The sequence below is a fragment of the Nycticebus coucang genome, chromosome 5 (genome assembly GCF_027406575.1).
Source record: "Nycticebus coucang isolate mNycCou1 chromosome 5, mNycCou1.pri, whole genome shotgun sequence".
Classification (NCBI taxonomy): Eukaryota; Metazoa; Chordata; class Mammalia; order Primates; family Lorisidae; genus Nycticebus; species Nycticebus coucang.
The window spans coordinates 120,896,233-120,919,315 of NC_069784.1; the positions used below are offsets into that span (position 1 = coordinate 120,896,233).

At 38.1% G+C, this 23,083-nt stretch overlaps 1 protein-coding gene across 9 annotated transcripts in view; it reads left to right on the forward strand.

Annotated features, from left to right (window-relative positions):
• Nucleotides 1-23,083, forward strand: part of UTRN (utrophin) — a 533,531-nt gene that overhangs the window by 375,706 nt on the left and 134,742 nt on the right. For all 9 annotated transcript variants that reach the window (XM_053590883.1, XM_053590887.1, XM_053590886.1 and 6 more), the window contains one exon: nt 3,625-3,781. In XM_053590883.1, coding sequence (XP_053446858.1) covers nt 3,625-3,781 — 157 coding nt within the window. The remainder of the gene's footprint in view (nt 1-3,624; nt 3,782-23,083) is intronic.

The following is a 23,083-nucleotide window of genomic DNA, read 5'->3' on the forward strand; positions in this document are numbered from 1 at the left end:
TAAAGTTTTTATGATGTAAAAGTTGTCATGGCAGGAAGTATTTCCTCTAGTTTATCATCATTTTTAGGAAAGAAAATATATGCCAAGATCATAATAACAGCTAATATTTGTTTAATATTTACATGGGAGATCCTCCCTAAGTGCTTAAGAGACATTATTTCCTTTGATCATGGTGTTGTCATTGGAATGATGTAGTAATGTGTGGCTCAATACCTTGGGTTAATATGTTAAATATTATTTTACATTCCTTTTGGATGACCATGATTAAACTTTTAAAATACTGAAATCCAACATGCCAAATATTTTTTAACAATATAAAAATAACATATTCAATTATAAATTTTATAATTTTACTTAAATCGTTATAAGAGAAGACATCTAACAATTTGCAATTTCAGCTAAAAAATAGGCTTTTAGGTATTTTTTATTCAGTGGAAAAAAATGTGAATTGGAAATACACTAATAATTTCTGTACTGTGAATGATATGGTTTAAATTTTTATGTTAAACTCACTTAATTTAAGATTATGTTAATTAAATATCCACTTATCAGTTTAATGATGTTTAATATAGAACCTTATTAACATACTGTTTCAAAAGCCAGTGAAATTGTCAAATCTAATGAAAACAGAGTTCAAAGATAAAATTCTATCTTCCCTTTCTTTTTTGAGTCTCTTCAAAATTCAGGGCACTTTTTTAAAAAGCCCAGAGAGAAGATTAACCTTTAACATAATCATTTACATCTGATGTTATCACATTTTACAATGTCATGGATACCACTTTTAGCTTTAGATAGTTGGTTTTGCTAACCATCTTGTAAAACTACTAGAATTTCCTTTTCCCAGATCTAATAGAGGAAGATTCCACTTCTCTCCTCTTTCTTTTTCCCTTCTGCAGTACTTTCCAATAGAACTTCCTGTGGTGACAGTTGTCTGTATCTGCACTAGTCAGGATAGTAGTCACTAGCCTTACGCAGCCTGCTGAGTACTTGAAATGTGTACCAATGCAACAGAAGATCTGAATTTCAAACTTTATTAATTTTAATTATCTTAAATTTAAATATAAATAGCCATATGTTGCTGTTGGTTACCATATTGGAAGCACAACTTCGGCGTTCTTTTCAACGCAGTCAGACTAAATTCTGAGAACTTGACTCTTTTCTCTTGGTAGGTCTTAATTCCTTTCTGGGAATAGGAATAATCCCCTTTTAATGTTATTTCTTACTCTTTCACTAACTAAGGTATTTTATTTCATTATAACCCAATTTATAATTTGTAGATTTAACCATGAACCCAAAAGAAATTGTGGTAAGAATGCCACAAATTCAACTCTTAATTCTGTGCAGCCCCTACACAAAGATGGTATATCTTTGATCTCTCTTAATTTGGGTCATTATATTACTTGGTAGAGCTCCTTTCTAATTGTATCTTTACTGGTCCACAAGTACTATATATCCCGAGCATTTTCTATCTGCCCTTTTAAATGCAGTCCATGATGAAAGGAATGTAGTAGAAAATAGCTTGGACTTTGAGTTGGATCCCAAATTTTCACTATGGCTTCCTGAGCAAATTCTTCCTTCTCCGGGCCACAGTTCCCTCGTAGAGCTGTTGTTATGTTTCCTATCTTAGAGTACATTTGATTTTCTTACCTTTGTCCTAACTTGCCCCTAGACCTGTTGATGACATAACTTTCTGAAACAGGATAGCACCTGCTGTCAGAGGGGGTGTTCCATAAATGCATGCTTGTATTAAATAAAGGAAAAAAACTATATTTTAACAAATGCCCCTCCCCACTCACTCACACCATTTCCATTTAAAAACTATACTTTGAGAAAAGGATTAACTGCTGACAGATATGGTTTCTCTGAAAGATAAAGGATTTTGATCATTTAAAGCAAATATTAGCTTGTGATTTTCTCTATACTTTCTACATTCTTAAATGATGGGGTACCATTTTTATGGATCTTTGCCTTCTAACAAGTTTTTCCACTACATTTTAAAAAATAGTCACTTGAGAATGTTTAGAAAGTTGTAAGAAATCATTTAATTTAGAAAGTGGTAACTTGTGTAAAGTATATTTTGTAGTACGTGTAGACGCCAACCTAGGTTGATAATATGGTCAATGAAAGATATCTATTGCTTTGAACGTACCAACTGCCAAAAGAATGAACTGAAGCAGTTAAGCTGTTAGAGTAAGTGGTTGTCGAAACCTGTGAGTGCCCACAGATACGTGTTAAATAAAGAAATATTTTAGGGTGGCGCCTGTGGCTCAAAGGAGTAGGGTGCTGGCCCCATATGCCAGAGGTGGCGGGTTCAAACCCAGCCCTGGCCAAAACTGCAAAAAAATATTTTAAATGAAAATTTGAAAACATGATTGATAACTAGTGATCAATCATCTTGGAGAAACTGAAGTTTTTAAATGTTTATAGGAAAATAGAGAAAGTAAAACTAAATTATACAGAAATTGAAAGTTTCTTCTTACAAAGCATTCAACCTACTGCCCAAGAAAAAGCTTTCATCTTTCCAGATGAAAGAATCAAAACAAAACTAGAACTCTGAAGGCTCCTACAGAAGCATGCATTTACTTGGGCATATGGTAGTAATCCACTAAACACTTAGTTATAATCTGTTGGAGAATATCCAGAACAGATTTGCCAGGCAAAGATTCTGCCAGATCAGCTCGCTGTTTACTATGGAAAAATAAAGTTGCAGAGAATCCCATACACCAAGGTTTTCTTTTTTATTTCAAGGCCACTTAGTTGCCTCTTTTAAAGAGTCTTACCTTCATCCTTATAGATGGTTCTTCAGATACTGAGTGCCTTAAGTTTCAGTGATCAGTTTCATTATTTCTGTGCATTCAAAAGTGTTAATTATATTGGCAAAGACATTTGTGTGCTCTTCAATAAAATAAGTGTTTGCAACTAGATTTCAAAGGACAATAACATGTGATTTAGTTATTGATTGATGAGTTCAACTACAAGCATTGAAGATGTAGGATCAAATCATCTGAAATAAGAGGTCAGGGTATGCACATACGTGTTCTGAACACAGAAACACTCCAGCACTTGTTGATTGAGGACATCTGGTTTCTAGTTGTCTTTTGCATTAAAGAAATGGCAACAACTCAGTCAAATGTACTTGTTTCAAAGTGGCTAATACTGAAGAGAGTTTTCAGTTAACATAATTGCAATTATTTAGTTCTGCTCTGCGACAAGTAAAATCATTGTTTATCAGGGAAAGGTAATTACATATTTGGCCCAGAATTAATCAATATGAACGCAGGCGAGCTGGAGCCTGAGCAGAATCAGGACTTGTTAAAACACAATTTTGTAAAGTGAGGTCAATTATAGCACCTGTGGAATAAACAGACGTGATAGTGCAAGAAAACAAATTTTCTAAGCATACAGTTCTCAGAGAATGATAAAATGCTTTGAGCTATCCTGTATTTATAGCATGGCTTACTTACAATAACTTTGTATTATAGGAAATATATTTTTAAACCACGATCCAGTGTCTTTGTTGGAGGTGACATTAGATGGCCCTTATAAGATTATCATGCTTGATACAGCAGTGTATATAGTTTCTGAATGCAGTTTGAACTTCTAAGTGTGGTTGTCTCTCAACAGGGCCCATTTGGAAGCCAGTGCTGAGAAGTGGAACAGGTTGCTGATGTCTTTAGAAGAACTGATCAAATGGCTGAACCTGAAAGATGAAGAGCTTAAAAAACAAATGCCTATCGGAGGAGATGTTCCAGCCCTGCAGCTCCAATATGACCATTGTAAAGTAAGTTGACCACCTGTGGTGGGTGTCTTTTGTTTGTTTTGTTTTTTAATTTTGGTGAAGTAAATACTTGAAATAAAATTCTAGATAAATTTCAGAGTTGAACTGATTATCATAAGTTCCCTCCCCACCAACCTCTGCTTCTAATTGCCAGTATTTAGGCGTTTTATTTAATTTCTCTTCATTACTTTAATTTGTTTCAAAGTAAGTTGTGACTCCCTATTCAAGTAATATTTTTGAACATTATAGGTATCTAAAGTATAATGTTGCTTTTCATTTATCATGAAGTTTAGAATAACACTGCATTATATTGGGAACTTTTCTTAACTATAACTTGATTTAATCTTAAATTTAAAAGTCATAGAGTCATAAATAATGACAACATATCTTGTTTTATTAAATGAAAATGAAATATAAAGACTTGTGGTAGTAACAATAGCAAAATCTTAAAGCAAATAAAGACTATAGTATTTTACATCATTAAATATGTCTAATTTTCTGAATTTAGCTTTTTCTTTGAATTATATTTTTATTCTGCTGAAATTTCTGTCTCTATGTAAATGTGGACTTTTTAATTCTGAATAGTAACCGGATATGCTGAAATGGTATCAACTGACACATTCATTCTTTAGATTCTTGTCTTATTTAAATTTTTGCCTTGCTCACTTTTAATTGATTTATTTAATATCTCTCATGCTGATTTTTAAATATATTGCATTTTATCTTGTTTTACTGTATTTTTTACTCTTCGCTTGCAATGCAAGTTGTCACTCTAGATCTGAACATTATAATGTGATGGTAGAATTCTATCCTCATTTAAAAAAATGACAATCACTAACCCACACATCTTCTAAAGGAACTTGTCATCTGTGTGATAAGTTGCCTTAATACAAAATGGTAAGACCTTGAAGTTTATTTTATTTTAAACCCTTGTGACTAGGTTATTAAAATTACCATGTGGGTATGTTTTCTCTTTATACTTAAAGAGAGAATATGACAGAAATAGCTTTAAGATAAGAAAAGGGAAATGCTATTGGTGTATAATATGCAAAATAATAATAGAAGACTTAAAATCACTTAAGTAAAATCACACTTTCTCCTTACTTTTTTCAACTTTCCTTTCTATGAATTATTCAGAGAGTATTCCCTTTTTGTGGGTTAAGGTGTTACAGATGAAATAGAATAATACAAAGCTCTTTGGGTAGACGTGCTCTGTAAGGAATGAAAGCTGCTCAGGACTATGTGCTACTAGCTTTGACCCGAACCTGAATCTTGAGGTATGAAACGATCTTCCTCTTCTGGCCTTATCACATAAAGCGTATCTCAGCCTTCACAGTCAGTCCTAGCTATTTTTTGTTTCCCATCCCAGCAAGGTTACCTGGCTTTCAGTTGGGTTTTGCTCTATTTTGGAACGCCCAGGCATTTAGGTAATAGAGATAATGCTGATAAAGGCGCTGGTAATAACATTGGTTCATTTATTCAGCAAGTGTTACTGAGGGCTTAATATGAGCATTATTCCAGTCACTGGGGAATCAATATTAAACAAAACCAAGTTCTTGCCTGATTCTAAGTAGAAGAAGGACACTGAACAAAGAGGTGATAAACATGCATTATATCCGTGGTAATGAGTGCCATGGAAAGAACAAAACAAGGCGAGTGGGGGAGTATCTGCAGAGTTGCTACTTTATGTGGAGAAGTTTGGGAAAGTAGCACAAATAGGGCGATTTTGGAGCAGAGACCTGAAAGGGGCGAGCTTACTAAAGTACTTAGTTCCCTTTCTTAGGGGTAGAAACTTTATAGAAAGGGGATGGGAAGTGCAACGGCCCTAGAACTGAGGCACATTTGGGGCCTATTTGAGGAGTAGCATGGGGGCCATTGTGGTTGAAGCAGTTTAGCCAAATAGAGAGAGAGAGAGACAGGAGACGAGTCTGGGTTGGGAGTGGGAGGAGGGGTTCGGGTCATAGAGCTTCTTGGAATGTCTTTGTGGAAGATGTGATATATGTTCTGCTGTGATCTGGCCTGTAGTATAAAAATTACGGGTTCAATTACGGGTTCACGAATGGGCTACAGTAATCCAAGGAGGTGAAGGTGGTGACTTGGACAAAGAATAGCAGGAGAGATGAGGAGTAACTTGCTTCTGAACACATTTGCAGAGGATCGACAGGGTTTGCTGGTGGATTGGGTGTGTGGCTCAGGAGAGAAATAGTCAAAGCAAGTCAACAGTCGAAGGCTTTCAGACCAAGCAAATGTAAAATGGAAGTAGCAATTTAGGGAGATGGGGAAACTGCTGGAGGTGCAGTTTGGGGAGGAAATCCAAGAGTTTGGTTTTTGGCATATTTAGCTGTAGATGGTAATGAGGCAGTTAGATCTGTAACTCTGAAGTTGGAGAAAGGTGAGGACTGGAGATAAAATTCATTCGTCTGTAAGGATGAAGAATGGACCAGTCCATGGGATTGGACAAGATCACCTGGGTGGTTATAGTTAGAAAAAGAATTCCAAGAAATGAGCCCTTACAGAGCTGCAACTTTCGAGGTTGGGAAGATGAGGAGGACCTGGAAATCAGAGCCCCAAGGGCAGAAGAACCAGAGAGAACAGAGCCTGGGGCACCAGAGAGGGAAAGTGTTTTGTGAGGGAGGGCGTGATCACCAGGATCACATACTCCTGAGAGGTCGGGTAAGGTGAAGACAGAAAATTAACCATCTAGAGACAGTCTTGTTGAGCATGAACAAAAGTTTCAGAAGTACGATTGAGCTGTAGATGAGTGGCTTCAAAAGAGACTATGAGTAGAAAAGTGTATAAACCATGTCAAGGATTTTTACAGCACAGTTTAACAGAGAATAGCGGCAGTAGCTGAAGAGGAGAATGGGGAATAATGATGGTTTTATAAAGATGGGGGATGATTTAGTATGTTCTATGTATGCTAACAGGAATGATTGTGTAAAGTGGGAAAAGTCAGAGATGCAGGAGAGAGAGGACTTTATGGGGACACAGTGACAGAGTGGGATCCGGTGCTCAAGCGGACAGTTGGTCTTACACTGGAGAGCAAAGAGTTAGTTCATCCATTTAACCGGAAGGGAATGTGGACAAACAAAGTAGGCTGGTGGATTTGGGGGTAGGAACATAGAGACGTTCATGTATTTTTTCAGTGTAATTAGAAGCAAGATCATCAAGCAAATATGAGAAGGAAGATGATGTGGAGGGTTGGGGGGAAGGAGGTAGAAAAATGTAGTCTAGAAGTATCTAAGTTGATAAATTAGGAATTTATAACAAAACTACAGGGCGACAGTAAGGGCCTGCATGAGGTCGGTGGTCATGCATTTAGTGAGAACATGAATTTAGGTCTCACTTTAGGAAACAGCCGACATGAATGTTTTTCTTTATCTGTGTTTAGTTGCTTTAATGAAGGTGCAGAGTTAAACAGAGTTGAATTTAGCTAAACAAATGTGATGGAGGAAGAGATCCTTTATCACAAGGCAGATAAAGGATCATACGAGGGAGTTATAGGAGTGATTGAATGTGGGACTGACGGTGGTGTGAGGATACGAGGGGGGTAAGGGACAGTGAGGTGGTGTTGGAAGTAACTCACATAATCCAGTGGGACTAATTGTGTCGGGAGCCTGGTGGGGTGTGAAGTGTAGAGAATTTGAGTGGTGGGCAGGGTCTTTAGCAGAGAGCCTATCAAGAAGCTCCAGGGTAGGGGAAGAATTGTCTATATGGACAACAAAATCACTAGGAACAGGAGGGAGAAATCTAAATGGTGACTGTAAGAATAAGGGTAATGGTGTACAGTTTGGGATTCTGACATAAAAATGATGTTTTCACTCTCCATTTATCCTCTTCATCTTAAACCTACTCAAAATACTTTTGTTGGGGAGGGAGTGAGGAATAGTGTAAGTTGGATGTTTACGGCTGCTTTCTGGATTTCTTGGCACCTGGTTCTGGGCTCCTCCCAGGTTACTGTTATTATTCTTTTTTTAAATCATAATTTCCATCACTTAGCTTGTTGCTGTGATCCAGGCTGCTGTTGGGGGATGTTCTTTTCCAGTAATTTGGTCCTACCAGGAGTTTTTATTTCATAGTCTGTACTTTGTTAACTTTGTGAGTTATATATTCGATGGTTTATATGAATAGCACTGATTAAATTCCTGACTTTTGAGCTCAGTTGGGTCCCCTCTCATTGTAATATCCTGGCTAGGAACAATGATTGTAAAACTTTCTGTTGATTCTGGATCCCAGAATATGATACTTTATCGTGTTCTGTCATAGTCTGCCCATTAATTTTTCAAGATCCCAAACTGTAGGCTTTTAAAATATTATTTAATAGTTATAGTATTAATAATACTATATTATTAGACTCAATTATTTATTGGTTTGATTTCAGAATATTAGGGGGTATACTTTTTTTTTTATAGACTTTGTTTTTTGTACATATTGAGTTAAAGTTGTTAAGTATTCCCTTCACCCAGATAGTGTGCTCAGAAGCTTTATACTTAATTCTGAGAACTAACCAGGAATAAGATATCAGTATATACCAAAAATAAATTATGGAATAGATTTTAGAGTAATATTTATAGGGATGTATATAGGTTTGCTTAGGTTGCCATAGAAAAGTACTGTAGACCAGGTGACTTAAACAACAGAAATTTATTTGCTTACAATTCTGGAGACTGGAAGTCCAAGATCAAGGTGTCAGAAGGGCTGACTTCTTCCCAGTCTTCTCTTACTTAGCTCATAGATGTTTGTATTTTCTCTTTATTTCACATGGTCTTCCTTTGGTGCATGTCTGTGTCCCAGTTTCCTCCTCTTATAAGGACATCAGTCATACTGAGTTAGAGCTTTTATTTTAACTTAATCACTTCTTTAAAGTCCTTGTCTATAAATACAGTCACATACAGAGACCGGGGCAGGAAATATAAATTGGAGATGGCAATTCAGCCAATAATAGGATTAAATAATAATAATGTAATAATTCCTACTTTTTAAGTAGTAAGTATTGCACTGTTGGTAAGTATTGCGCTATTTCACTTTATCTTCAAAACATCCTGTTCTATTTATCCGCATTTTCCATTTAAGAACTTTGTAAATCATAGACCTGAAGCAATTTACCCACTATTACTTAAGGGAGCAATTAGCAGTGTCAGGGTTTAAATTTAGGACTTTTGACTACAAATACATCTATTGTTCATTCAATACCATTCTGCACCTTGGGGATACACTCTCATGTTTTTGTTTTTGTTTTTATTGGTTTCTGTCTTGTTTTCTTTGCTCTCTAATGTCACTTTCCTGGCTTAGTTTATGGAAAAAATATGAAGCTACTTTTCTCACCCTATATTTTTCTTTAGCTGCCTTCTGAAAATAGATAAAATGAACACTAATGTATTATCCTCAAGGACTAGTATTTCAGTATATAATGTTACCTTTCCACTAAAGTAGCACTTAGTATGTATTAGTTGAAGAAATTGATTCACAGGGTCTATAGAAATAAAAATTGCTGGCTATCCATTTCCCTGTAGAACATGACACAGTACAGAAAATTGTGTTTGGGTCTGGGGTAAGCATTCTATATAGGTCATTGCTGAAACAGCAGGACTGGTGGATTCAGTGATTCTCTCCAGGATGGCCATGAAGTATTAATAAGTACATTAATTGGCTTTACTCCTATAAATTATACAGAGAAGAAAAACTCAAGGAAAGAAATAAAAGGTTAAGGCATGATTTTTCCATATTTTCTTTATAGCTTGTGACATTTGCTATTGACTTGTGAGTAAAACCTTGAAATTCTAGTGTTCATGAGCCCTTTTTATGTGAGACATGAGATAACCTATACGTGGCTGTGAGCTTTAGATGCATTGGGGAGGGGTAAGGAGTGGGAAGTGGCTCCCATGTGTGTGATGGATAATCGGGGGTAAAGATGTAAGTGAGCTTTGTTCCTGAGGGGTATGGTCCGAGGCACCAAGCTGGAAGGAGAATACTGGGGCTGGCTCTGTTTCTGACTACCTGGGTAACCCTCAAAAAGTTCTGACTTACCCAAGCTTCAATTTCCACATCTGTAAAATGGAAATAATAAGTAGTGTCTTAGTCCATTCAGGCCACTGTAACAAAATACCATAAACTGGGTGGCTTATAAATAACAGAAATGCATTCCTCAGGATGAGGGTAGATTTGGTGTCTGGTTCTTAGATGACAGCTGCGGTGACACTGTCTGGTTCATAGGTGACATCTCACTGTGTCCTCAAGTGGTGAAGGTTCTCTTTTGTAAGGTACTAATCCCAGTTCATGAAGGCTCTTCCCTTTAGTTCTAACCACCTCCTAAAGGCCCTATTTCCTAATACCATCCCTTTAGGATTTCAACATACGAAGTCTGGGGAAACATTCAAACCTAGTGAGCTGTTCCATTTTTCTACACAGAACTCAGTTCTGAGAATCAAATGCAATAATGTAGATGACGGTAATTTGGGAACAGTGAAGCACTGTAGAGCAATATATTGTTCTTTTCAGTAAAATGTGTTTTCTCAAAAGCAACCTTCCTTCCCAATAGCCAAGAGTAATGTCTTAAAATTATATTATTATAAGATACATAATTACAATTAATTTTAATTCATATCAATATAAATCTATATTATATAGTTAGGGCACATCATTCTGCATTAGTACATTTAGGGCAATATTTTTTAAAATGTGATACCTACAGGTAATGATTTACTTTTCTTACTGAATGTCACTAACTATATCATTGAATAGACTTGGTTTAATCTCATCTTTACATCCAGGAATTCTCTAATGGAATTAAATTTAATAGTCTTTGGCCAGTTCTAACTTAAACATAATTCTCTAATTTATCCCAAGTCTTTTCTTAAAATCAAAATCTCTTATGGGTGTAGATATGGCTGGTCTATGTTCTAGAGCAGCTTTTTTTTTTTTTTTAAGTCCTGGAGTTATCTTTTTTCTCTGCTGTAAGGAGATATCTTTATTTAGTGTGTATGTATATATAATGCAGAATTATTAATTATTAGAATTGAAAGGAACCTAAAAAATAAGTTATTTCACTCATCTTACCCATAGCTGAGGAAGGTGAAAGGTGCATGTGGTTTAACGAAATCTGGGTCTTCCTTCCTTCTTTTCTCTCGCTCCCATTTACTTACTGTGTGCCTGGCAATTTCTAAGACACTGGAGAGATACTTGTTCAGAAAACCGACTCAGCCTCTGTCTACATGGAGTTTACATTCAAGGGAAAGCCTCTGATTGTCCTTAAACTTATGGTTCCTTTTCTCTATTTCATGAGAAATCATTTACAAAATGGTTTGTGGTTAAACCATGAACTTCCTTCTCTTATCCCAAATCTCTGGTTGTCTTTGCTCACTTACACTTATCCATTTCTTTCTTTCTTTTTTTTTTTAAATCCATTTCTTTCTTTCTTTCTTTTTTTTTTTTTTTTTTTTTTGTTGCAGTTTTTGGCCGGGGCTGGGTTTGAACCTGCCACCTCCAGCATATGGGGCCAGCGCCCTACTCCTTTGAGCCACAGGCGCCACCCCCACTTATCCATTTCTTTAACCTTGACTTTGTTCCCTTGGTGTCTTAGTCTGTTTGCTGCTGCTATTACAGAAGGCCAGAAAGGGGGTAATTTTGTAAAGAACAGAGGTTCATTTAGCTCACAGTTCTGAAGGCCCAGCAGTTGGAGTGGAAGGTGTCTGAGGAGGGTCTTCCTGCTGTGCCAGCCCATGTTTGGAAGGAGGAAAGGGAAGAGACTGTGCATGACAGAGAGAGGATGGGGGCCAAACCTATCTTTCATCAGGAGTTCACACTCCTGTTTTGATAATGGCACTAATCCATCCATGAGGGCAGAACGGATGGTCCCACCTCCTGAAGGTCCCACCTTTCATACTCTGACCATGGCGGTTAAATTTCAGCTTGAGTTTGGGGAGGGCCGTGGCATTTGGTTACAGTTCAGGCAAGCTTTCACTTCATGTGCAAATTTATTTCCAATCTCTTTTCTCTAAGGGATTATGGAATTCTTTCCAATTATAACATTGTGATGTAGCTTTAAACAGAACATAAAATAACTTTGTAAGCGAAGTTTTTCATAGATCTGTTCTGGCATACTGAAATAAAGTGGTTTCTTCCTTTTCTTTTGGTTTTGTCTATTATTAGGCAACTCTGTCAGTAATTTTTTTTTGAGCTCCTGCTTTTTAGGTCTTTTAATTGTTATAGTAAAGTTAAAAAAATCTTTTTAACTTCAAAGAACTCTTGCCTTCCAACTGAAAACTACAGAATTAGAATCAATCAAAATCAACCCTCAAGTGGCTTAATGCTCATATTAAGCAAGGTTTTTTATTCCCTAAAATTTCTCCAGAAAGAGGAGGACCTTGTACTTGATTTCTGTTTCATTCACTAATCTTACAGGTAGCTGTCAGGATTATTTTATTTCAAACAACACAGTGCTAATTAATTTGACATAATCTCTCCATGCTAATTTAGGATATCTAAAGAATACCAAGATGGAATTTATTTTTTAGGATACAAAGAAAACAAAACTTGATTTATTCATTATTTCCAATAGATCTGATCTTATAAATGCAAGTTTTGAATGCCACTGTATACAAATCAATTTAAAAAGCGATACCAAACGTCTTCTCATTGTGAACAAGACAAATACACTTCCACAGGATACATTTAAAATCAACATGTTAATGTTATTCAAACAAGCACTTTAGTTTTTCATTGAAATTGCCTGTGCTGGAACATATTCTTCTTAGTAAAGTATCTCAAGAATGGAAGAAAAAGTACCCAATGTACTCAGCCCTACTATGAAACTAATTTACGGCTTTCACATGAAAGCTATAACCCAGTTATAACCCAAGAATAGAGGGAAAGGGAGGGGAGGGAGGCGGAGGGAGGGTGATTGGTGGGATTGGAAAAAATCCCATGCCTGTGATGCCTGTGACATCATCATATGCAATGTAAGAAAAGAAAAAGCTGTGGCTCTGGCCAGGTATAGGGCCTCATGCCTGTACTCCTAGCACTCTGGGAGGCCTAGGTAGGTGGATTGCTTGAGCTAGGAGTTTGAGACCAGCTTGAGCAAGAGTGAGACCCCACCTCTACTAAAAACAGAAAAACTAGCTGGGCATGGTGGTGCAGACCCAGCTCCTCAGGAGGCTAAGGCAAGAGGATTACTCAAGCCCAAAACTTTGAGATTGCTGTTGTGAGCTATGATGCCATGGCACTCTGCCCAGGGTGATAATGTGAGGCTCTGTCTCAAAACAAAAGAAAAGAAAGAAAGATAAAGCCATGTCTCAATACCTAGGTGGATGCAGAGTCGTTGCATGTTAGAAAGCTTTTGTGTCCAATGATATTATAATCTGACATCAGAGTCTTGTGAAAAATTTCAATACAATGATTATAAGTAACATTGGACTATTTTACCTATATGCGTAGCAGTTTATATATTCAAGTTTATTGAAAATACAGTTTTGTCCCTTCTCCTTTGGAAAGAGTGCTGTTTCTTTTATATTCTGAGGCATCTCAGGTTGGGGACATGACACATGGGCTCAATAAGACCAAGTTTCAAGTTCCACCTCCCCTACTTACTAGCTCTGTGATCAAGTCTTTAGGGGCAGATAGTCTCTTCAGTCTTTAGTTTTTACCCATCAGTATAAATACACCATTTACCATAATGCACATAGTATGTGCTCAATAGCGATAGGTGTTGGAGTTATTCTTTGAACTAGGACTTGGATTTTCTAGTATATTTTTAATTTTAGTTCCTCCAGGTCTGCATTTTGTAATTTTTTGTTTCTTTTTTCTTTTCTCTCTTCTCTTCTCTTTTGCTTTTTTTTTGAGACGGAGTTTCACTTTGTCACCCTTGGTAGAGTGCAGTGGCATCACAGCTCACAGCAACCTCCAACTTTTGTGCTTAAGCGATTCTCTTGTCTCCGCCTCCCAAGTAGCTGAGACTACAGGCACCTGCCACAATGCCCAGCTATTTTTGGTTGTAGTTGTCATTGTTGTTTGGCAAGCCCGGAATGGGTTCCAACCTGCCAGCCCTGGTGCATGTGGCTGGCACCCTAGCTGCTGAGCTACAGGTGCCGAGCCTGTAATTTTTCTTAAAGTTATTTCTTTGGGAATGATAAATTGTAATACCATAACTTACATTTATCGTTTTTGTCTATTTGTGATTTAAAAGATACTTTAGACCACTCAGGAAATTGGACGAAATCATTGAAACAACAATATTTTTGAGGATTTAAAAAAGATAAGATATGAGTCTAGAGACTAGAAGATGATTTATTTCTAGTTCTTAATAAAAGAAAACAGCTTATCATGGAAAGGGCAAACCCATAAGATGTGAGTACTATGCATGCACTGTATTTAGTTAACTTATCAAAGGTTAATAAACAAATTACAAATGTTTAAGCATAAGGCTAATTACTTTTAAAAGCTATCAATATTTCAATGTGCCATAATTTATAAATAAAGGAACAAAATTCATAATTCATAACAAAATTTATTCAAAACATTATTTTAAGTGCATTTACATGACTATCCTGGGTCCAGTCTGCTTTCCGGATCACAGGTAACTATGACAGGAGAATGGTATCCTTAGATTTATACATGTTGTCACTCGTGCTTAGGAATTGGTTTATAAGAGCTAACATATTATCTTTTGATTCCTACCTATATTTATATATTTTTACCTATATTTGTGAATTACAGTTCTTTGTATATGCATCAATGATTTAATAATTTAATGACATTCTTTCGTTCATTTTTGAGAGACAAAGTTATTCTTTGATACCAGCAGTGCTAATGACATCATCATTCATCACTTCATCCATCTATCCATCTATCTATCCATTCAGCCCCCCACAGTATCCACTCAATGCATTAATGTTAAAATTAATGCCTATTTACAGACATACGGGGGTATACAGAGTGGTACAATGGACGTTGGAAACTCAGAGGGCTGAGCGTGGCAGGGGGTTAAGGGAAGAAAAATGATCTCTTTGAATACAAAGTATAGTATTTGGGTGGCTGATAACACTAAAAAGCCTAGGCTTCACCACTACACAATTCATTCATGTAACCAAAAACTACTTGTACCTCTAAACCTACTGAAATAAAAAATAGATAAGTAAATAATTAAAGTTAATGATTCTAAACAAAGAGTAGGAAGGCATAGATAGCCTCTGTACTTCAGGGTTATATTTTAATAATTCCTACTATTAAAAACTGGGTGCTTGTGATTTCTTGGTAACATCCAGAAGGTAGTGGATCTGAGATCTCTGTTCCAGAATGATACTACATAGTATAGTGTTTTAATGCACTCCCTCTGTTCAAACACCTAGCAATTATGGATAAAATATAAAAAAAAAAAAAAAAAAAAACAGAAAACCAAACATGGCACCATTAGGCTCTAAAACATGACAAACTTGCGTAGACCAGAAACAAAGCAGGGAAGCAAAGCAGCCAGTGAGTGAGGCTGATGCTGCTGGGGAAATGTGGCAGCCGTGGAGATGATCAGGCTGTGTCAGCCCCACAGCAAAGGCTGCAGAAGCCTTCTCTGACCCCTTGAAATGAGTGATCATGGATTGACGTCCTTTCTTTCTCTCATGGAAATGCCCCTAGAGCTCAGATTATGAAACGTCAGTGTATTTTGGACCCTAATCCAATGGCTATATTCCCTTGGATGTTTTAAACAGTGACTCAGAGCATTGATACGTTTTCAGCAATATCAGTATTAAATACTTTGTCCAGTGCTTTAACAATATATACACATAGGCAGATGCATTAAATAGTAATCAGAAAATAGAAGAAATCATAAGACTCTTTGATGGTAAAATGTTTGGCTTGGGGCCCACACAAAATAAATCGCTCAGTGAATGGAGGCTAATCTCTCCTCCCATAATTGTTGGGCATCTGTCTTGATAGTTTTGATCATTTTTATTTTGTGTAAAACTATCTAGGCTACAGGAGTTATTTTAATTTAATTAAACTATATTAATAGTTTTACCCTTTTTTTTTTTGAGACAGATTCTCACTTTGTCACCTTTCGTAGAGTGCTGTGACGTCACAGCTCACAGTAAGCTCCAACTCCTGGGCTTAGACGATTCCCTTGCCTCAGCCTCCTGAGTAGCTGGGACTCCAGGTGCCCACCACAACACCCAGCTATTTTGTTGTTGTTGGAGTTTGGCCGGGGCTGGGTTTGAACCCACCACCCTGGGTATATGGGGCCGGCGCCCTACCCACTGAGCCACAAGTGCCGCCCAGTTTTACCATCTAATACAACCACAGAGCTAGCCTACAGTTATTATCTAGGATTAATCTATCAAGTTGTATAGGAGGTCACTTTCTAGTCTTTGCAAGTATCAATTTGGTAAACTGTGCAATCATATTACTTTTCTCATGTAAGTACATATTTAATCCCCTCAGATGTTAAAATAAATTACTATTTTATAATATGTAGTGGTTTTAAGAACTGTTTTTAGAATAAATGGGAAAAGTTGAATATTCACATTTAATGACTGCAATCAAATTTTTAGTATCATTTTTAAAGTTTTGTCAAAAATGAGGTCACTTAACATGCAACTTCCCTTTAAAGAATAAATATAAGATTATCATTCAATCCACAAATTACTTGTAAGGCACCTACAACGTATGTAGAGTTAATTTGTAATGTGAGAGATTTACTATAGTCAAATAGTCTTAAGATTGGATAAAATTCCAGATGCAGTTTTTACTGTTCCGTTTGCATTTGTTTTTATAACAATGTAAATAAAAAGTGAAGTAGGGATGGTTATCAGAATGCTAATACCATTTCTCCAACAACATTCATATTTGATTTTAGAAAAGCAAATCACCAAGAATAATTGAAAGTGCATGATTGTGTGTGCGTCCTTTCCCTCAGGGCTACTCTGTCCCTTGTTTAACCCAATTTAATTCTTATACTGAAGCCTTATTATATAAGAGTCAGGACATTCTGGCCTTCAGCTGAATTGCCAAGATACAGTAGCAAACTTATTTATTGAAATAATAAAAATCTAACATTGTCTTTAAAACAACAACCCCTCACCATTCAATTTAGTGTGTGTATATGGAGTGGGGTAAGGTTTATTCGATACTAAAGTCATCTGAGACTCTAAGTATGATTTTGTAATTTTTGAGGCTTTTCTGTGTTATGAGGTTACCTAAGGTGGGAAATTGAACTTTTTCTAAAATAAAAAAAAATTAACTTGTGGCCGGGTGCAGTCTCACAACTGTAATCCTAGCACTCTGGGAGGCCAAGGTGGGTGGATTGCTTGAGCTCAGGAGTTTGAGACCAGCCTGAGCAAGAGCAAGACTTCATCTAAGAAAAATACTGGGCATTGTGGTGGGACCTATAGTCCCAGCTACTCAGGGGCTGTGGCAAGAGGATCTCTTGAGCCAAAGAGTTTGAGGTTGCTGTGAGCTATGATGCCCCAGCAATCTACCCAGGGCGACAGAGTAAGACTCTGTCTCCAAAAAGAAAAATTAATTGATTAATTAGTTAATTAATTTCTAAGTTCCTCTCCAACCTTTGCCACCTATGTTGACTTCCTCCTTATCGGCTTAGTAAAGAGGCTACTTGTGGGCAGGTCTGAAGCAGCAGTTCTCTAAGTGAGCCTGCACCTGCCTGCAGCAGACCATGTAGTTGTCTGTACTTTGCCTTGTCTCCTGAGCCTTATAGGTAACATTGAAACCTTACCTGAAAGGCCATAGAATATCCAAGTTTAGAGGGAGAGGTGAGGCAGCTTTACAGCTCTCACTCTCTGGTGGTGAAGCTAAGAGTGGACAACAAACATAGGTGAGAAATAGAGGTCCATAAAACCAACTGTTAACAGTCCACCCCTTCGCTGCCTCTGGACATATTTAGCCCAGAGACAGTTTCTTTTATCTCATAGTTCATTTGTTCACTCAGGAAGCTTCCATGCTGCCCTGATGTTCGGCACATACTTTGCTGGATATACTCAGCTTGCATCAGTTTGTAAGCCGTTTTGCTGTCATGAGCTCATTGTCTAGCAGCAGAGACAGGCTTAGAGACGGGTCACTACCATAGATACTGAAAGTGCTGTACTGGGGGGATGGACACACAGCTAGGGTGGGGGGGGCACAGATGAATCACAGTTATTTGTTTTCACAGTTATTTGTGCTTGGGAAGATCTGGAAAGGCTCCACAGAGCAAGAAGTTTTTGAGCTAGTACTTTATCTAGTAAGTCTAACATCTGGGCTTTCTCATGAACAATTCTGTTATAGAACAAGGAAGAAATCACTACAGTGTGTTATCAATCACCAACACCCAGGGGAGAAGATCCTCCAAATGAGCCAGTGCATGTCTTGGCATATACTGTAACTATACCTAGAAGAAGACTGAAAGAGAAAGAAAATAGAAGGTTAGGTCCTTATATTTAATACAATGCCAGATAAGAGTGTCCCTTAGTTGAAATATTTGGGACGAGAAGTGTTCAGATTTCAGATTTTTTTGTTATTTAGGAATATTTTCATTGTACTTAACAGCTGAACATTTTTAATCAGAAAATCTGAAATCCAAAATGCTCCAAAGAGTGTTTCCTTTGAGCATAATCTTGGCACTCAAAAAGTTTTAGATTTTGGTGCATTTCAGATTTCGATTTAAGCATACTCAGCCTGCATAGCGTGTATTTGCTGGATGAAGGGACACATTTGTGTGTGCAGGTATTTTAAAGAGTTTACAGAGGAATACTGTTTGATTGTAATACTTTGATTATAATACAGGATTCCAGTCTCGGTTTTAGCATTCATACTTAGTATGGATGTTAGTGGGGTAGAACCAAGAGGAATTTATATACTAAGTGTTCATTTAGGGACATTAACCAAGACTTTACTTGGAAAGCCCTATGAAGGATACGTATATATATTTTTATTTCTCCTGCATACCAATGGAAAGTAAGTCTGTTTTCTTTCTCTTTTTTCATGCAGTTTTATTAGTGCTATCAAATTTAATGACGGTTCTGCCCTTTTTTGCTGTCATACTATAATGACTTCAGATCCATATATGCCGATTTAGCTTTGAAAGCAAGTTGGGCGGAGGGGAGAGTAAATTACATTCTTGGAGATACTCCTTATGTTTGCATCAGTTTTTTTTTTTTTTTCCTGTTTGCATCCTGCAGTAAACAGTTAAGTGCTTTTTTTGAAGCCCAAAGTTCAAGATGCTGTGACACCCACAATACCTCTGTTTACTAGAGCCTGCATCAGCCGCCTTGTGTGCAGGGCCCAGTTCTTGGGTGACCCGTGCGGTCACCCAGGGCTCTGCTCTTAGAAGGATCCTGCACTTGTTTGATCGCTCTGCTGCCACTGTCTTGAAATTGTTGCAGCGTGGGGGCAAGGGGCCTTGCAGTTTACTCCACGCTGGGCTCTGCAGATCACATAGCCAGACTTTCTTGCCTCAAAATCAGTAATGTATACGTTTTGACCCAGGTGAAATGGAACACTGATGTAGAACAATAATGAAAGCTTGTTAAAAGTAACTTCAAGCATCCTCTGGGTCCTTACATGAGTAAGCCACCCGAGCCACTCTGAATTACATTACGGTCGTCCACCCACCAGGGTAAATTGTCACGGCTCTGTGAGTGTTGGCTGAGCTCGGACCCAGGGTCATCCTCGGCCCTCCTTTCCTGCCAACTCACTAATAGTTCTTCTGTACTCCCGTCACTTGACTTCTGGGACACCACGCTCCTGATTTTTCTTCTCATGTCCCCGGTCTCCTGAAGTCGGGGTGCACCGGGTGTCAGGCCAGCTTCTCTTTCCTCACTCCTTCCTGGGTTTCGATGCCATCTATGTGCCAACCACTCCCAAATGTGTAACTTTTTAGATGTCATCTCTGCTTGGGAGTATAATGAACATCTCACACGCAGTATGACCACGCTGATTTACTGAACTGACTCCCCCTCTACCTCAGTCTTCTGCATTTTGATTGGTAAGATCCTGTTTCCATTGCTTACGTAAAAAAATACTGATCGCCTTCAGTGCGCTCTCTCTCTCTCTCTCTCATGTTCAGTCCATTAAGAAATCCTGTTGGTTCTGTGTTTAAAATACAGAATCTGGATCCACCAGATTCCTCTACCTCTGGCATATTCTGCACAATGGCCGGAGTGTTTCTATTCAAAGAAACCAAACTCTGCAGTGGCTTCCTAGCTTAACCAGAAGAAAAACCACAGTCTTCAGAAGGGTCTCCCAGGCCCCGCCTGATTTGCTCTACCTCCCACTCACACCGTAAGCATTTCATCTCTTGCTGTTTTCTCTCTTACCTGCAGGTTTCAGCCGCGCTGGTCCCTTGCTGTGACCAGGCTGTCCTGTGTGCCGGGGTGCTCTCTCCCCGTCTGCTCGGATTGCAGCCTCCATCCAAGCACGCCTGTGCTCTCACCCTGCTCCACTTCCTTCCTTGTTCATAGCATGTGCCCTTATCACTTCTTTTCTGCAGACTGGCTGCCCAGTAAATATCCTCTGAATGTTGACTGAATGAAATACCAAAGGGAACGTGTCCTCTGGTGTGACTGTTCCTTTCGTCTCTTTATCTCTCAATAATCCTTTCTTGTTCATGTTCTAAAACAATATTACATTTTGAAACTATTTCTCCTTTAGATAGCCAAATCTTTAATACAGAAAATAGCTGACCTAGAAATGCAAGCAACAGTCTTTTCTCAGCAGCTAGAAATAGTTTCCATTACAAGATGTATTTGAAATGTAAGAAAACTGATCAATGCACTTAATACTTTAATATTGCAGTCAGTTCAGAAGTTGCCGTTTCCAGCCCACATTGTTCTAATCAAGAGTGGGGAGGATTTTATATGAGGGGAAATGAATTGGCATATCTTGGTTACTGAGTTAGCTTTTAAAAGATAGCTTCTGATGTCCCTGGACATGCTGGCTATTGCCCACTGCTGCTGGTGTTTGTGCTTCTCTCTGCTGTGCAAATTGGATACTTCTGAAAGCTAGATGAGTGCAGATTCCTCACACACATAACGTATGTAAGGAATCTCTCACTCAGTAACTACGGTGTGTGCATTCATTTTATAATACACGTAGCCTCAGAGAGATCAGTGAAGTAACACGTAATGGGAAAGTTCTATGATTGTTAGAGATATGAAAGCAAGCTTCTAGAACCCGTTCATAATTCTTTACAATCCTATTCTTTAAAAGTAGTAATTTCTTCAATGCCAAATGAGCTCCATTCTGGTAGGCACTTCTATCTTAAAAGTATAATGTTTAATTATGAAAAATGATAACATATGATAGATTTATAAAAATAAAGACCAGATCAGTTGGCCATAGTTTAGTACGCTTTTCGTTCTGCATTATTTCCCTTCCGCATGTTCACCTTCGGCAGGTTTCACGAGGCTGCGCAGTTTTCATCCTGCCCCTTTCACGTAGAGATGTGTCAGACCTGTTTCTTCCTGTTGCTGTGCAGTCATTATCACAGTAATTTTTCAAGGGTTACCTAATGGTCCCTAGTGTGGCCATTCCATAGAAGTAAGCCTAAATATATTGCAGGTGTTGGAGATGTAAGTTGCTTTCAATTTTAAAAAAATCATAAGCCATGCTATAATGAACACTTTTGTGTTTGTAGCTTTTTGGGGATCATTTTCTTAGGATCTATTCCCAAAGATGAAATTCCTGTTTCACACAATATGACCGTAGTAATGACTGTTGATGGATTGCCAACCTACTTTCCCCAAGTGATCGAACCAATTTTCCGCCTCCGGCAATATGTGAAACTGCAGCTCTGCTGCACCCTGGCCTGAGAGTTCTCATTTTTGTCTTTCTTTTCTGTCAACCTTATTTTGTTAGCACTGAAATACTGATACTCTGGAAAGCGTGAGAGGATATCGGACACCTAACTCAAGATTCTCCCTCAAAGAGAAGGAAGAAGAGAACTGGTGGGATATGTTTGACTTGGTCATGCCTAGAAGGGTTGGGGGAAAGTTGCTTGTGGTTTCTTGACCACATGATTTGAAGGAGTTTGGTATAGCTCAGATTCCTGTGTGTGACATGCTCTGGGTGAACATTTTCATCTCCCCAGATTTTTGCTTCACTCCTTTATTTGGGAACAAATTATTTTACAAAAACCCCACTACATTTATTTTTATTTTTTGTTTTCTAAGAATCTAAAGTGACATAAGAGTCTTGTCATACAGTTTTATGCTTACCAAATACTTTTTATTATCTTAGTCAAATAGATTCATGTTTTTCTACAGTTAAATGATTTGTCCCTTAGAAGAATTAAATTTATTCAGTTGTTTCTGCAAATGGAGGAGGGGGTGGTACTGATATTGGTCACCCAAAAGTAGAGATAAAATTGCTAGAACTTTCTTCCACAAGTAACAGTGAATAGAGGCTTTGGAAAGAAATTTGATCTTAGAGAAGAGTGGGGAAAGAACGTAAAATTAGCATCCTCTTACTAACAATAGTAACTTGTTATTCTGTAGCACTGAATAGTTTCAAAGTCTGTTCCCACTGCTTTCTCCCCTGTGAGGCTGGTGAAATGAGTTGTTAACTCATTTCATGCAGAGAAGTCAGGTCTCCCCTGTGAGGTTGGTGAAGTGAGAGACATTGTTAACATGCAGAGAAGTCAGGGCCAAACCCAAGGAAGGGCTCGAGGTCAGTGCGGCCTTATATGTGTGGTGAGGACAGGACTAAAGGACGAGGCTTTGGCTGCAAATCTTTACCTGGTTTTATGCCACCACAAAACACTATTTTGTACATCAAGCGCCACTTGATATATAAATTTGGATGATGGAGCTAGGATGAAGAAAGGAAAGGAAAAAGTTGCCCCCCCCCACCTTTTTTTTTTTTTTTTTCAGCCTGGGTAGGGTGCCGCAGCATCCTAGTTCACTACAGCCTCAAACTCTTGGGCTCAAGGAATCCCTCCACCTCAGCCTCCTGGGTAGCTAGGACTACAGGTGTGTACTACCATGCCTGGCTAGTTTTTCTGTTTTTTTTGTTTGTTTTTTTGAGACAGAGCATCAGGCTGTCGCCTTGGGTAGAGTGCCATGGCATCACAGCTCACAGCAACCTCCAACTCAAACGATTTTTCTGCCTCTGCCTCTCAAGTAGCTGGGACTGCAGGTGCCCGCCACAATGCCCAGCTATTTTTTGTTGCAGCCATCGTTGTTGTTTGGCAGGCCCAGGCTGGATTCAAACCTGCCAGCTCAGATGTATGTGGCTGGCGCCTTAGCCGCTTGAGCCACAAGTGCTGAGCCTAGTGTTTCTATTTTTAGTAGAGCTAGGGTCTCAGAAAGAGTTGCTCTTTAAAGAAGG